Source organism: Emys orbicularis, chromosome 6 (assembly GCF_028017835.1).
Source record: "Emys orbicularis isolate rEmyOrb1 chromosome 6, rEmyOrb1.hap1, whole genome shotgun sequence".
NCBI classification, from domain to species: domain Eukaryota; kingdom Metazoa; phylum Chordata; order Testudines; family Emydidae; genus Emys; species Emys orbicularis.
The window spans coordinates 119,465,222-119,479,902 of record NC_088688.1 but is presented as its reverse complement, the minus strand read 5'-3'; the positions used below and the strand labels follow the sequence as shown (position 1 = coordinate 119,479,902).

The 14,681-nt window shown below is 45.8% G+C and overlaps 1 protein-coding gene across 1 annotated transcript in view; it reads left to right on the top strand.

Moving 5' to 3' along the window:
• MUSK (muscle associated receptor tyrosine kinase) overlaps positions 1-14,681 on the top strand; it is an 80,465-nt gene that overhangs the window by 50,250 nt on the left and 15,534 nt on the right. Inside the window, exons 9-11 of the mRNA XM_065406635.1 lie at positions 1,669-1,935; positions 6,302-6,477; positions 7,482-7,505. Of these exons, the coding sequence (XP_065262707.1) occupies positions 1,669-1,935; positions 6,302-6,477; positions 7,482-7,505 (467 nt within the window). The remainder of the gene's footprint in view (positions 1-1,668; positions 1,936-6,301; positions 6,478-7,481; positions 7,506-14,681) is intronic.

Genomic DNA, 14,681 nt, shown 5'->3' with positions numbered 1-14,681 from the left:
TCTGAGGTCTCTGAACACAAGGAAAGCATGAGGGTAGCACTGATTGTTGCTATCAAGCTATTCCTGTGGGCCGCCTGCCATAGTAGTAGCTGGTTTCACAGCTGACCAGTGCAATCCTATGCATGCACTTATTGCTTCCAACTTTCTCTGGCTAAGGGTGTGGAGGACATCCCTCACCCACTGAACAGTAAAATAATAACTTTTTATAAAAATTAATACAAGTACTCCAAGAAGGAGCTGACCCTGCCATGTTTCTCATTATGACAAACATTGCTTCAGTATAGCTGCTAACATCACAGCGCTGGTTAGGAAACCTATCCTCCATAACATCTTTCTTGGATGGGCAACAACTTACCAGCAGGCGGCGTATTCATGGGCTGAGGCTGACTGACACAAGCAGAAGTCTCCTGGTCAGCCCATGGAGCGTGCATAGGAATGCTGTGGTGGCAACGTTCAGTGCTGCCATCATTCCTTCCTTACTTTTTTTTTAAGCAAATATTTTTTTGTTTTTAAAAGCTTGATATTGACCCCAAAGCTGGGCAATTAGAAATGTAACACAGCCAGAATATGTCATTAGATTCAATGATTTTCAGATGATATTTTCATAGCAAATTAGGGTTGGGAAAGGCTTATGCATTTGTCTTGTTTATTCCCTTGTCAGCATGCTTTTTTTTTTTCCCTTGAGGAAATTGAAGCTGTTCTGACAATGGGTAATTTGTGGAGGGGAAAGAAATAAAAGGAAAATATACAAATAGCTCCACTGGCTTTTCCAAATGGTTTGCATGTTGCAAATTGAACCGCATTGACCTCTGTTAAACTGACTGAATGAGCAACCAGGACAGCTGCAGCCAGGCCCCATCCCTCTGCATTTTGAACACTCTCTGGTTAAAGTCAAGGCAGACGCTCCCAGGTGTGTGCTCATACACTCCTCCTGCGGTGTAACCACTCTTCACTGGATGACTCATGGGGGTGTGGATGTCTTCACGTAAAAACAAAACTCCACATGTTTGCAGTCCCGGACAGCAATCCCAGCCTAGCCGGCAGCTGCTCAATTAGTTCCCTCTAAACATTTTTTTCCTGACCTGAGAAAATATTGGACCAGGGTTCGGTTTGAATGTTGGGCTATGGTTGAGATTGGTTCTTACCATACCCAAATCACTTTGCTCATGCCTAATTGGAACTTCTGTACTAGGGCTTCCATGTGTAACCCATGTGCCTAATAGGGAGATATCTCTTTGAGACCCATTGGGGGGGAAGGTAGGAGTGAGTTGTGTCTGGGTCATTGTTGCTAGGCAGATTAAGCACTCCACATCCAGAAGCTTCTGGAATTGGAGGTGCCCTAGCAACAATGACCCAGACACAACTCACTCCTACCTCCCCCACCAGTGGGTCTCTTAAAGAGATATCTCCCAATTAGGCATATGGGTTACACATGCACAGCTGTCTCCTGCAGTACATTGCACTCATGCTCCAGACAGAGCGGAAATCTTGTGTAAGTTGCACCTGGTTCCATGTTTGGATAGCACCTGATTGTTTTAATGGTTATATTTGTGCTGCTGCTTCTTCACTGTCTAATTAGCCTTATAAATACCGTCTTACTGATGAAACTATGCACTTCAGCACAGATTACCGCTGTACACTTACTCCTGTGTACATTCCCCCCACCAGCAAACTGTACAAGGGTGATACAGGCTACTGCAGCACGTACAGAGGTGAGGTGTGTAGTGCTATCTTGGTGAAGGATGCTCTTGTTTTCTTCAACTCCTCCTATGCTGACCCAGAGGAGACCCAAGAGCTGCTTGTTCACACTGCCTGGACTGAACTGAAAACGGTGAGTTCATTCTGCCACCCGGCTGCTGAGTCTCTGCTGTGTAACTACATCTTCCAGGAGTGCAATCCCTCAGGAGTTGGACCGGCTCCAAAGCCCGTGTGCAGGTAAAAAACACTGACCAGCTGGGTGGATTTCAGTGAGGGCGGGGGGAGTTTGTCCAGACAAGAAGTGGGGATGGTAAGGAAGAACAAGAAAATTACCTTTTAATGTTTAAAACGGTATACGTGTATGGCATTTTTCTTTGCCCCAGTTTCAGCTTTGTTCATCTGCTCATGGAGGTTCCGAACCCACCCCACTGAACACAATCACAAAGCTTACTTAGACTGCAGTGAGGGTAGGATCAGGCCCAGACCTCTTTGTAACATGAAGGGAAGGCAGCATTAAAGAGCAAAAGCACTTTCAAAAATATCCCATTGGTTTTCCATCTGAAGTGCACAAGAGGTTTAATGAATGAATGAGTTAACGTCTGTAAAGTGATCTGAAGAAGAATCGTGCTATATTATGTAAATGCTAAGTATTTTATTAGTATTGGGTCACATCATAAAGTCATTATTCAAAGTAAGGACAGAGTATGGGCTGCAGGATTTGGCCAACCCAGTAAAATAAACACAATAAATAATTATTTTAACCATGTAAAAGAAAAAGGTCAAAACACAGAACAGGTATGACGACACAAATGCCAACATAAGTATTTGCATGCTCTGATGGATAACCATGCATAAGTGCCCATTGGTGCATCCGTGCTAATGCAGATGTACCTGTTTGTTCATATAGGTTGTTTGGGGAAAGGTGATAATGACTCCCAGGTGGTTCAAATGAACCTTTATCAGAGCTGTGTGCCAATCCTGAAGTCTTGCCTCAACCAAATCTCTGATTGGCAGAAATGGCAAGTAGAGAGGTCAGGACTGGATCCACTGAACTCAAACCAAACAGAGTCAAGTGGTCTCTCTAATCACTATTACCGCTATTGTTATATAGGGGGCACTATCCCAGTCAATGAGACATCTTACCAAAATCATTCACCTCTTTCAGGGCAACTCCCTCAGCATCTCTAAAAACAAGTCATTTAGGGGAAGTCCCTGTATGAATTATGATGATGTAGTGTGCATTAAATTTGGTGAATATACTGTATACTAGATTTGCCAATCCACACAGTAGTCTCTCAGCCTATTTTCAGTTTATGTGACAGTATTTATATCCAAGCCAGTCACAATGTATTTGTCAAGCAAGGCTTTCCAAGGTGCTGTATTAAATATTACACCTACGGCGTTCCCTTCCCCCACCGTTCACAAGTGGCCCTCCATGGACAGAACTCCTAGTGACTCAATGGAAGTTCTATGCCTAGAGGGCTTGAAAAATTATGGGCCACAGCCTAAGCTGTGTAAACCAACCTAGTTCCTGCACCAACTGAGGCTCTGGCCCAGTGGGCCTAAGGGTTTGCAAGAGAATTCGAGATTAATAGATTTGTCTGGAATGATCTATTTAAACCCCCCAGCTGTTTATTGCCAATGGTTTCATTATCACTCTGTAGATACACGCACAATTTATATATATGTTCCATTATTTTAATATGGATTGAAGTCAGACAATGACAATTCCTGAGACTACTCCCTCTTCCTGTTTTAAAGATCAAAGAGCAGTACCACAATGATTTTCTCCAGAACTGCAATACCAATACTACTTCTGCAGTCTTTGATTTCTGAAATGTAATTGTCAATGGTTCCGAGCCCTTGGATGCATTTCAGATGGTCTTGTTGATTTGTATATATTAATTTTTCCAGTTATATTATCTGCTCTTTATCAGCAGCTTTTTATCTTTCTATAGCAATTGGCCAGACCTCACCACTTTTCAAATCTTGTTAAATTCCAGTTTTAAATAAGAAATTCAGTAGCTCAGACATTTTCAAACAGATTTCACCAGCCTACTCTTTTATTAAGAGACCACTTTCTCTCTAGTATTTTTTTACCAATTTTTTTTAAAAATACCTTTCTTATTCCCTTTACTCTTTTTGGTGAGCATTAGCTGACTCGTTTAGACTGCTTGGAAAATCTCACCCTTACTGTTCTGGTCATCCTCTTTGTCATGAATGTTGGCAGTTGTCATGCTTCTGTGCTGACTCATAGGTCATTCTAAAACCATAAACCCCAAATCCATTATACAGTATATTTTCATAGGATTAGGTTCCCTTGGGACTATATGATCATCACTGATACCCGTTCAGAACAAGTAGGTAGTCTTGGTTTAACGTCTGTTTACCAGGTACAGGTACTTATCTTGTAGTTTACAAAAGGGATGACTTATTGCAAAAAAAGCCAGTGAACACCATGAATCACAGGGAATCTCACATTCTTTCCAATTGACTCCAGAGTCCCTGGATAAGAAGCACTGGGAGAAATGGTGAATTGCCATATTTTGAGGAAAAGTAACTTCTCATCTTATGTAGTTATTGATTGGCTCCATCCTTCTCCCTGTATTGCTGGCTGGGTATGACAATAGCTCAGGCAGGAGAAGAATGAGTTAATTCCTTTTGAGATACTGCTGCTCTTAGTACTTGGTGGATCAGGCAGCAAGTAACATTTGTATGTTAAAAAATAATCTGGAATGACCAGGTGGCATCTCTGCTTCTTCTCTTAAATAAGGTTCTGTTTTCCCTAGTCCAAATGGTCAGTAAGAGGTTACTGGCCCACCTGTCCTTCTGCTGATTTTGTGTATCTCCCATTTACATTACATAAGGATTCTAACAATGGTCTGAAGTCATCTATCTTTATATATGATCTCATCAAGCTCATGCTCCTCAGAATTAGGTTATGTACAAAGGACTGCTTACATGGCCCCGTCACCATAGCATCAGAGAACTTCAGAAACATGAACGATTTTAGCCTCACAATACCCCTCAACAGGGATGTTCATCCCCATTTCACAGGCACAAAGAGCTTAATCAACTTGCTCAGGGACACGCGAGAGGTTTGTGGTAGCGGCAGATCTTGAACCTGCGTCTCCCAAATCCCTGCCCAGTTCCCCAAGATCATCAATCTTCCCCAGTTCAGGGTGCGTATCTCACTCCTGTGGAATGTGCTGTTCAATTAAAATGGATATGTCTGGCTGAACTTGGTGCTTATGGGAGTTAGCAAGGAGACAGCACTGGCTAAAGGCAAGCACGATGCAGGCAGGCTCTGTGCATTCTTCTTACACAGCTCTGCCCCTAAATAGAGCCTTGATAGCGCACTCATTGCAGCTGCAGAAGAGCAGCTGCCCCATCCCTTGGTAAAATATACTCCACCTCAGCTGTGCTATCACTGAACAGTTGCGACTCCACAGGGGCAGAACGTTTTATAAAGATTCGCAATGTCCCCAGCTATTATTAACATTAATCCTCACTGGGTAGTAGGGAAACTGGTGGCAACAAAATGGATAAAATTGCAATGTGGTGCTTTAGGTTACACATTTCTAGGGGTGACTGATTCAGTTACTATCATCATGTGCCAACTGCTCAACTCCTAATGATGCCAACGCCGGTGCTGGTTTTGAATAGTAGGCAAGCCTGTGCCACAGACTTGGCTGAGTCTGCCAAAATCATCTCCACTTGTAACCGCAAAGCTAGTATTCCAGCCCAGGTTTCCAAAAAAAAAAAAAATGAATGGCTGATAATTAACTAATTACCACCCCCCAAATCTTTCCCAATATTCTGGGTATGACAGGAAAAACTGTCTGCTTTATAAGAAAACCCAAACTGACGGCACGCTATTCCTGAAACAACTGAAAAACCATAAGCATTATTTAAAATGTCAATGAATTTCAATAATTTATCAATCACTTTCAAAGAGTCACCTGGGATGAAAAACATCAGACAGTCCCCTTTTAATCTATTATTTAACATTTCTATTGACTTAGCACCTAGAGATCTCATCCATGTTGGCATTTCATTGGACTAGGTGCTATAAAAAGGTCTCTGTCCCAAAGAGATTACAGTGAAAAAGACAAGACATAGTAGGTGGAGGAGACAATCAAGGAGACCAGAGCGGGGAGATAAGATTAAAAAAAAAAAAAAAAAAAAAGGATGTGCACAATTCTCAGCCAATCAGGAGTAGTAATGGCAGCTGAACACCTGGTGTCAGATTGCAGCTTTCTGTCTGCATTACGGCAGAGAGGTGAGTTTTGAGGCAGGACAGGAGGAGGTTAAGGTGACCCACAGGTGTGAACCCATGATACAGAATGACATGCTTTGAACAGAGTGCAGCTTCAAGGATTTCTCTAGAGCAAATTATTATATTTCATGCAATGTTTCCGTTACAGTTTATGAGCTGGATTCACAGCTCGTATAAATCAGCATGGCCCCATGGAAATCAGTGGAGCCACGCCGATTTCCAGCTAAGGATCTGTCTGCATAACTTTTGCACACCATTGTTAATGCAGTGTTTGTCAGCAAGCCATTGACTGTGTATTTCACTGTTCTTTGTAAAATAATGTAGAGAGCATTGCCTTGCGGTAAAGGATCTCTACTGCTTTAAGGAATGGCTCTCAATGGAGGAGAACTCCCAGAAAGGGATTTACAAACCAGGATTAATGCTGCTCGCTCTACCTGAATGCAACAGACTTCCCAGCCTGCACCAGGACCCCAAGGCCTGCACCAGGATTTCATATTTCGGTAACTGAGAATTCTGCTTGCTGCTGTGCTAAATGGAGTCAAGGCTTAGCAAGCGTTTGGGGAAGAGGGGAAGGCCTGAGGCCAGTGAGTGACCAGGACCAAAGTGTGGGCCAGATTATGCCCTAAGAATGTAGCTCTCTTCTTCACCAGGGAAAGGGGGATTATCAGACATGTCAATCCTGCCCCCTTTCCTTGGGCTCCATGGTGGATTCTCCAGAGTTTTGGGGATCTGTGGATTGGATGGATGAGGGAGAGTGCATCTCCCTTGCACCCAGCAGTAAACCCAAATACACCCAGGGGCTGTAATAGCTTTCCTAAGAAAACCCTCTCTGCAGGGGAGCCCCTTTAAAGAGGGATACCAGGGGCAGGAGGAGGCTGGGGAGTCCTTGGCAGTGTGACTCCAAGGGAGAGGGGCCGGCTAAAAGAATCCCACTCATCACTGGAGACACATCGGGTACACTGGATTTGGCCCATGGTACCTTTAAGTATTTATTAGACTGTGGCATGTCAAATGCCCTCTGACAAGGAAGAAGACAATTGTAAAATATAAAATTTACAAATAAAATAAGAACTGGTAGGAAATCAGCTTCCTAGGTATCAGTCTATGTAGTTGGAAGAGGCTCTTGAAGTAAATTGTAGCCTTGTAACATCTTTAGTTCTACTTTACCCTGTGTTTGAAATGCCAAATTCGGTGCATTAAAGAACGAAAGGAACAACAGTTTGTTTATTTGGTCTGATTCCAATGTACAACCCACCCAAAAAACAACCACTTTATTTTAGAACCACTAGTCTCAAAACCAATCCAGTTGCTAAAACCAGTTTCGTTAATGATAGTGTTGCCACTTTGAAGAACTGGTGTATTCACAGAGAAACTCCCCAGAGCGCTTCTGGGAAAGAATGTTTTCCCACAACATGTGAGAGAACTGATAGTAGCTGCACCATTGAACAAAGATTTCAGTTAGAACATCTGTTGCTTACTTGTTGTTTGTCTTTTTTTCCTCCAGATTTTGAGACAGAAAATACAACCAGTAAGTAGATTCCCTTGGAGTTTAGAACTAGAGTCCTTGACTTGGTCTAGTTGTTTAAGATGCCATGTTGCCAACTCTCATGGTATTTGGGAGCAGAGGGGGGTTCTTTCAGCCCCAACTACCTACTGGAATCAGGTTATTACCTGAAAATCTCAGTTTTCATTTAAAAAAAATAGCTCTCAGGCTTGGGGAGAAAATGTGATCCCCAAACTTTTCAACTTCAGGAGGCAAATAAAAAGAACCAACAAATAATTCATTTTTAAATCTTGTGATTTTTTAAAAGCCAATCTCATGATTTTGGGGGGCTTTGACTCATGGTTTTTGAACACTTGGGGGGGGGGGTTGGTAAATCCAAAGATGTTTCACGTTTAAAATATTTGCAATATACTTTTTTCTTTATGATGAGGCAAGATTTTTGCAGCATGATGACTCTTTGACTGTTCATCCCTTCTGTGGAGCTTTTGATTTGATAAATTGTGATGGTCTGGCGTTTGCATAGGTTGAAATGTGTGTATGCGACTCCTCAGTGTGATGCCAAAAGCTCTTCATAAAGACTGCGAGTTAACCTCACTGCTTTGACTGTTTAGCATTCCCACAGACAAACTAAACAGAGCCAGGAGGAAGAATGAATGTGGAAGGGCAAAGGAGAGGAAGGGAGAAGAGAGGAGCTGTAGAAGGGTGGGGAGAGAGAGAGAAAATAAAAGAAAACAAAACCAAACCCAGAGGCCTAATCTCTTGTACTTTTGCTTCCACCCTTGGGAGGTGCTCAGATACTATAGTGCTGGGCACCTAATGCAAATAGAAGAAAAATTTGGGAGGCAAAAATAGGCTTTTCCAGATAACATTCTCTCTCTCCCCACAGCTTCTCTCAAGGTTTGGCTTCCAGAAGCAGCCATCCAAATCCCCAGAGCACTTCCCTATCATAGTGTGCTGTGAGAAATAGCTTAATTCATTACAGCTGCTCCACTTGTGCTGCTTTGACACAAATCCTTGCATTTAAGGCATAGAGCTGTAGTCCTTGCCCTGCTCAGAGAGGAAGGGTGTGTGTGTGTGTGTGAGAGAGAGAGAGCATTAACCCTTTCCTGATCATTTTTGGGTCAGAGGTTTTAAATGCTGTGGCAGGTCAGAAGAGAGACTGTGTAAAAATGCTACCTTTCTGTCTAGTATCAATGGCATTTTACCAAAGGACACCTTATTCAGCTGCTATCCCGCCCTCCCTCCGCCCCCCCCCCCCCATGTCCATTCAGTCATATCTGCTGGCTTTCGGGACAAAAGTAAGATTTTAGTGCTTTTTTATTACAATATCATTGCCAATCCATACAGCTATGGGAGAGTGAGCTGGATTGTATTCCAACTCACGCATAATCAACAGAGCTACTATTAACTAAATCCCAAATACAGAATCTCTGTTACTCCTTGCTCCTTCCTATGGAAGGCCTGCCATGTGAGTGGCATCTTTGTTTCCCAGTTTCTCATCACCCTTAGACAGAAAGCAGGGGCTACTTTTTTGGTAATTGTTTCCAACTCCAAAAGGTCACTAGAAAGTGTCTCACAGCCATTATATGGATGTTTATTTCAGACATGTGGTGTGAGTACCAAATCAGAGAGCATGGGTCACTGTGCACGGCTTTTATTTTTGTCAAGAAACAGGCTAATGCTTTAGTGGCATCTGGGTGCCAGATCAGTCATTAAACAAGTTTCAGATATTATTCACCTTGCCTTTGAAAGGGAAACTCCTAAAATATTCATTCTGTGCTGCCAGGACATTGTCGTTGTAGGGTCTTTCCTTTTCTTTCCTCTGCCAAGTGTGTAATGCAGGGATCCCTGTATGAAGTGTTCAGGGACTATAGAAAAGAAATTATTATAGTAATTGAGGCGTGGAATGCAAGAGATTAAGGAATACGTGATCATCTACGATGTGTTTGATTTACTCTAGTAGCACTACTTCCATTGGTTCTTTTGAACTTGTACTGTAAATGTCCACCCTAAATATTTACACCTGCAACCTAGGTCTGTACCCTACAGACGAGGAATGGGTAAAATCTGTTCAGACAAAATAAGAGGCCAAACCTTTTGCCCCGAACTCCAAACAAATCTTTCCTGAAGTTCAAAACTGTTAATGTAACTTGTCACCCTGTTTCCTAATGTTGTCCCTTCTTGGCACTTCTGGTGTCTGGCCAGCAATGGAAGAAATGGTGCTGAAATAGTGTGAGAGGTAATCCTTGTGGCACTTCCAGCCGTCCCAGAAGCAGCTAGATTAGGAAACCTTGCACTTAAGCCTATTCTCACAAGATTTCCTGCTCAGTTTTTCTCCAGCGTGAATAAGCTTTGCATATCTATCTGAACTGTATTCATTCTTTATTCTTAGTATCATTGTGTGCAGGTACCACCTACAGTGTCTAGGCACTGTGCACACACACTATACCCTGAAGAGCTTACACTCTCATAAGACAAGCACCACATGTAGGTTGGAGAAGAGGGACACAGTCACAGAGCCCGATTCTCCCCTCTGAAGCCAGTGGACACTCTGCTGCCACCCTGCCTCTCCAGGAGCTTGTGGGGACCTCTGTTGCTAGTCCCGAGGGGAGAAGACTGCCCTAGGTCACTGCCTGTCTAAGGGGGTGTGAGGCTGATCCACAGGGGTCCTGTGTTTTGGTCTCCGATTGGCATGATCTGGCCCTGGAATTTAGAATAGTCCCAGGATATGTCTACACTACGAAATTAGATCGAATTAATAGAAGCCGGTTTTATAGAAATTGGTTGTATACAGCCGATTTTGTGTGTCCCCACATAAAATGCTCTAAGTGCTCTAGTCGGCGGACCGCGTCCACAGTACCGAGGCTAGCGTCGACTTCCGGAGCATTGCACTATGGGTAGCTATCCCACAGTTCCCGCAGTCTCCGCCGCCCATTGGAATTCTGGGTTGAGATCCCAATGCCCGAATGGTGCAAAACAGTGTCGCGGGGGGTTCTGGATACATGTCGTCAGGCCCCTCCCCCTCCGTCAGAGCAACGGCAGACAATAGATTCGCGCCTTTTTACCTGGGTTACCTGTGCAGACAACATACCACGGCAAGCATGGAGCCCGCTCAGCTCAGCTCACCGTCACCATATGTCATCTGGGTGCCGGCAGACGTGGGACTGCATTGCTACACAGCAGCAGCAGCTAACTGCCTTTTGGCGGTAGATGGTGCAGCATGACTGGTAGCCTTCGTTGGCAATCTGGGTGCCGGCAGCCGTGGGGCTGGCAGCTGTGGGGCTGCATTGCACCAGCCCCTTGCCTTTTGCCTTTTGGCAGTAGATGGTTTATTACGACTGGTAACCGTCCTCGTTGTACAGCAGTGGCTGTCGATCGTGGGCACCTGGACAGTCATGCTCAGTCCTATGGAACTGTCTTGATGATGATGGTTATCAGTCGTAGTATGCCATTTTCTGCCAAGCGCCCTGTTGGCTCATTGCACGTTAGCAGAGTCTTCCCTGAGCAGCAGATCGTGCAATAGGCCTGAAGGCTAACTGCCAAGCGCCCAGTATTTGCTGCCAAGCACCCAGAAAATGCCGAGGGCTATCAGTCATGCTGCACCGTCGTCTTAAGATGTAAAAAATAGATTTGTTCTGTATTCATTTCCTTCCTCCCTCCCTCCGTCAAATCAACGGCCTGCTAAACCCAGGCTTTTGAGTTAAATCTCTGGGGGGGGGCCATTCTGTGTGACAGTTGTTTGTGTTTCTCCCTGATGCACAGCCACCTTTCTTGATTTTAATTCCCTGTACCTGTATGCCATGTCGTCACTCGCCCCTCCCTCCCTCCCTCCTTCCCCTGGTCCGTCAGATACTAGTTTCGTGCCTTTTTTCAGACCACACGCCATAGCTAGCACTGGGATCATGGAGCCCGCTCAGATCACCGCGGCAATTATGAGCACTATGAACACCACGCGCATTGTCCTGGAGTATATGCAGAGCCAGGACATGCCAAAGCAAAACCAGGACCAGCAGAGGAGGAGGCGATTGCAGCGCGGCGACGAGAGTGATGAGGAAATGGACATGGACCTAGACCTCTCACAAGGCACAGGCCCCAGCAATGTGGAAATCATGGTGTTCCTGGGGCAGGTTGATGCCGTGGAACGCCGATTCTGGGCCCGGGAAACAAGCACAGACTGGTGGGACCGCATCGTGCTGCAGGTGTGGGACGATTCCCAGTGGCTGCAAAACTTTCGCATGCGTAAGGGCACTTTCATGGAACTTTGTGACTTGCTTTCCCCTGCCCTGAAGCGCCAGAATACCAGGATGAGAGCAGCCCTCACAGTTGAGAAGCGAGTGGCGATAGCCCTGTGGAAGCTTGCAACGCCAGACAGCTACCGGTCAGTCGGGAATCAATTTGGAGTGGGCAAATCTACTGTGGGGGCTGCTGTGATCCAAGTTGCCAGGGCAATGAGAGACCTGGTGATATCAAGGGTAGTGACTCTGGGAAACGTGCAGGCCATAGTGGATGGCTTTGCTGCAATGGGATTCCCAAACTGTGGTGGGGCGATAGACAGAACCCATATCCCTATCTTGGCACCGGAGCACCAAGCCACCGAGTACATAAACCGCAAGGGGTACTTTTCAATGCTGCTGCAAGCCCTGGTGGATCACAAGGGACGTTTCACCAACATCAACATGGGCTGGCCAGGAAGGGTACATGATGCTCGCGTCTTCAGGCACTCTGCTCTGTTTCGAAAGCTGGAGGAAGGGACTTTCTTCCCGGACCAGAAAATAACCGTTGGGGATGTTGAAATGCCTATCGTGATCCTTGGGGACCCAGCCTACTCCTTAATGCCATGGCTCATGAAGCCGTACACAGGCAGCCTGGACAGGAGTCAGGACCTGTTCAACTACAGGCTGAGCAAGTGCCGAATGGTGGTAGAATGTGCATTTGGACGTTTAAAAGCGCGCTGGCGCAGCTTACTGACTCGCTCAGACCTTAGCGAAAAGAATATCCCCATTGTTATTGCTGCTTGCTGTGCGCTCCACAATATCTGTGAGAGTAAGGGGGAGACATTTATGGCGGGGTGGGAGGTTGAGGCAAATCGCCTGGCCGCTGATTACGCGCAACCAGACACCAGGGCGGTTAGAGGAGCACAGCATGGCGCGGTGCGCATCAGAGAAGCTTTGAAAACGAGTTTTGTGACTGGCCAGGCTACGGTGTGAAACTTCTGTTTGTTTCTCCTCGATGAAATCTCCGCCCCCCCCCACCCGGTTAACTCTACTTCCCTGTAAACCAACCACCCCACCCTCCCCCCTTCAAGCACCACTTGCAGAGGCAATAAAGTCATTGTTACTTCACATTCATGCATTCTTTATTAATTCATCACACAACTAGGGGGATAATTGCAAAGGTAGCCCGGAATGGGTGGGGGAGGAGGGAAGGAAAAGGACACACTGCAGTTTAAAACTTTAAAACTTTAACACTTATTGCTCGGGAAATCATCTGGGGTGGAGTGACTGGGTGGCCGGAGGCCCCCCCACCGTGTTCTTGGGCATCTGGGTGAGGAGGCAATGGGACTTGGGGAGGAGGGCTGTTGGTTACACAGGGGCTGTAGCGGCGGTCTCTGCTCCTGCTGCCTTTCCTGCAGCTCAACCATACGCTGGAGCATATCAGTTTGATGCTCCAGCAGCCGGAGCATCGACTCTTGCTTTCTGTGTGCAAGCTGACGCCACCTCTCATCTTCAGCCCGCGATTCAGCACGCCACCTCTCCTCTCGCTCATATTGGGCTTTTCTATAATCAGTCATTGACTGCCTCCACGCATTCTGCTGTGCTCTGTCAGCGTGGGAGGCAGTCTGTAGTTCTGTAAACATTTCATCACGCGTCCTTCGCTTTCGCTTTCGAATATTCACTGGCCTCTGAGAAGGAGAAAGATTTGCAGCTGGTGGAGGAGAAGGGAGAGGTGGTTAAAAAAGACACATTTTAGAGAACAATGGGTACACTCTTTCACGTTAAATTTTGCTGTTCACATTACACAGCACATGTGCTTTCGTTACAAGGTCGCATTTTTCCTCTTATATTGAGGGCCTGCCGGTTTGGTGTGAGAGATAACTCACGCACTGCCAGGCCACAGATTTCAGCTTGCAGGCAGCCATGGTAAGACACAGTCTTTTGGCTTTTTTAACCTTCTTAACATGTGGGGATGGTTTCAAACAGTACTGCTCTCATTAACCATACCAAGCACCCGTTGGGTTGGCCATTTAAAATGGGTTTGCAATGTAAAAGGAGGGGCTGCGGTTTCAGGGTTAACATGCAGCACAAACCCAACTAATTCCCCTCCCCCACACACCCAATTCTCTGGGATGATCACTTCACCCCTCCCCCCCCCCCACCGCGTGACTAACAGCAGGGAATATTTCTATTCAGCAGAGCAGGAAGGGGCACCTCTGAATGTCCCCTTAATAAAATTGCCCCATTTCAACCAGGTGACCGTGAATGATATCACTCTCCTGAGGATAACAAAGAGCGATAAGGAATGGATGTTGTCTGCATGCCAGCAAACACCGGGACCATACGCTGCCATGCTTTGTTATGCAATGATTCCAGACTACGTGCTACTGGCCTGGCGTGGTAAAGTGTCTTACCATGGCGGACGGGATAAGGCAGCCCTCCCCAGAAACCTTTTGCAAAGGCTTTGGGAGTACATGAAGGAGAGCTTTCTGGAGATGTCCCTGGAGGATTTCCGCTCCATCCCCATACACGTTAACAGACTTTTCCAGTAGCTGTACTGGCCGCGATTGCCAGGGCACATTAATCATTAATCATTAAACACGCTTGCTTTTAAACCATGTGTAATATTTACAAAGGTACACTCACCAGAGGTCCCCTGTGTGCCCCCAGGGTCTTGGGTGAGTTCGGGGGTTACTGGTTCCAGGTCCAGGGTGATAAACATATCCTGGCTGTTGGGGAAACCGGTTTCTCCGCTTCCTTGCTGCTGTGAACTATCTACATTGTCTTCATCCTCATCTTCCTCGTACCCGAACCCGCTTCCCTGTGTGTTTCTCCAGTGAGGGACTCATAGCACACGGTTGGGCTACTGGTGGCTGCACCCCCTAGCATGGCATGCAGCTCCGCGTAGAAGCGGCATGTTTGCGGCTCAGCCCCGGACGTTCCGTTTGCTTCTCTGGCTTTGTGGTAGGCTTGCCTTAGCTCCTTA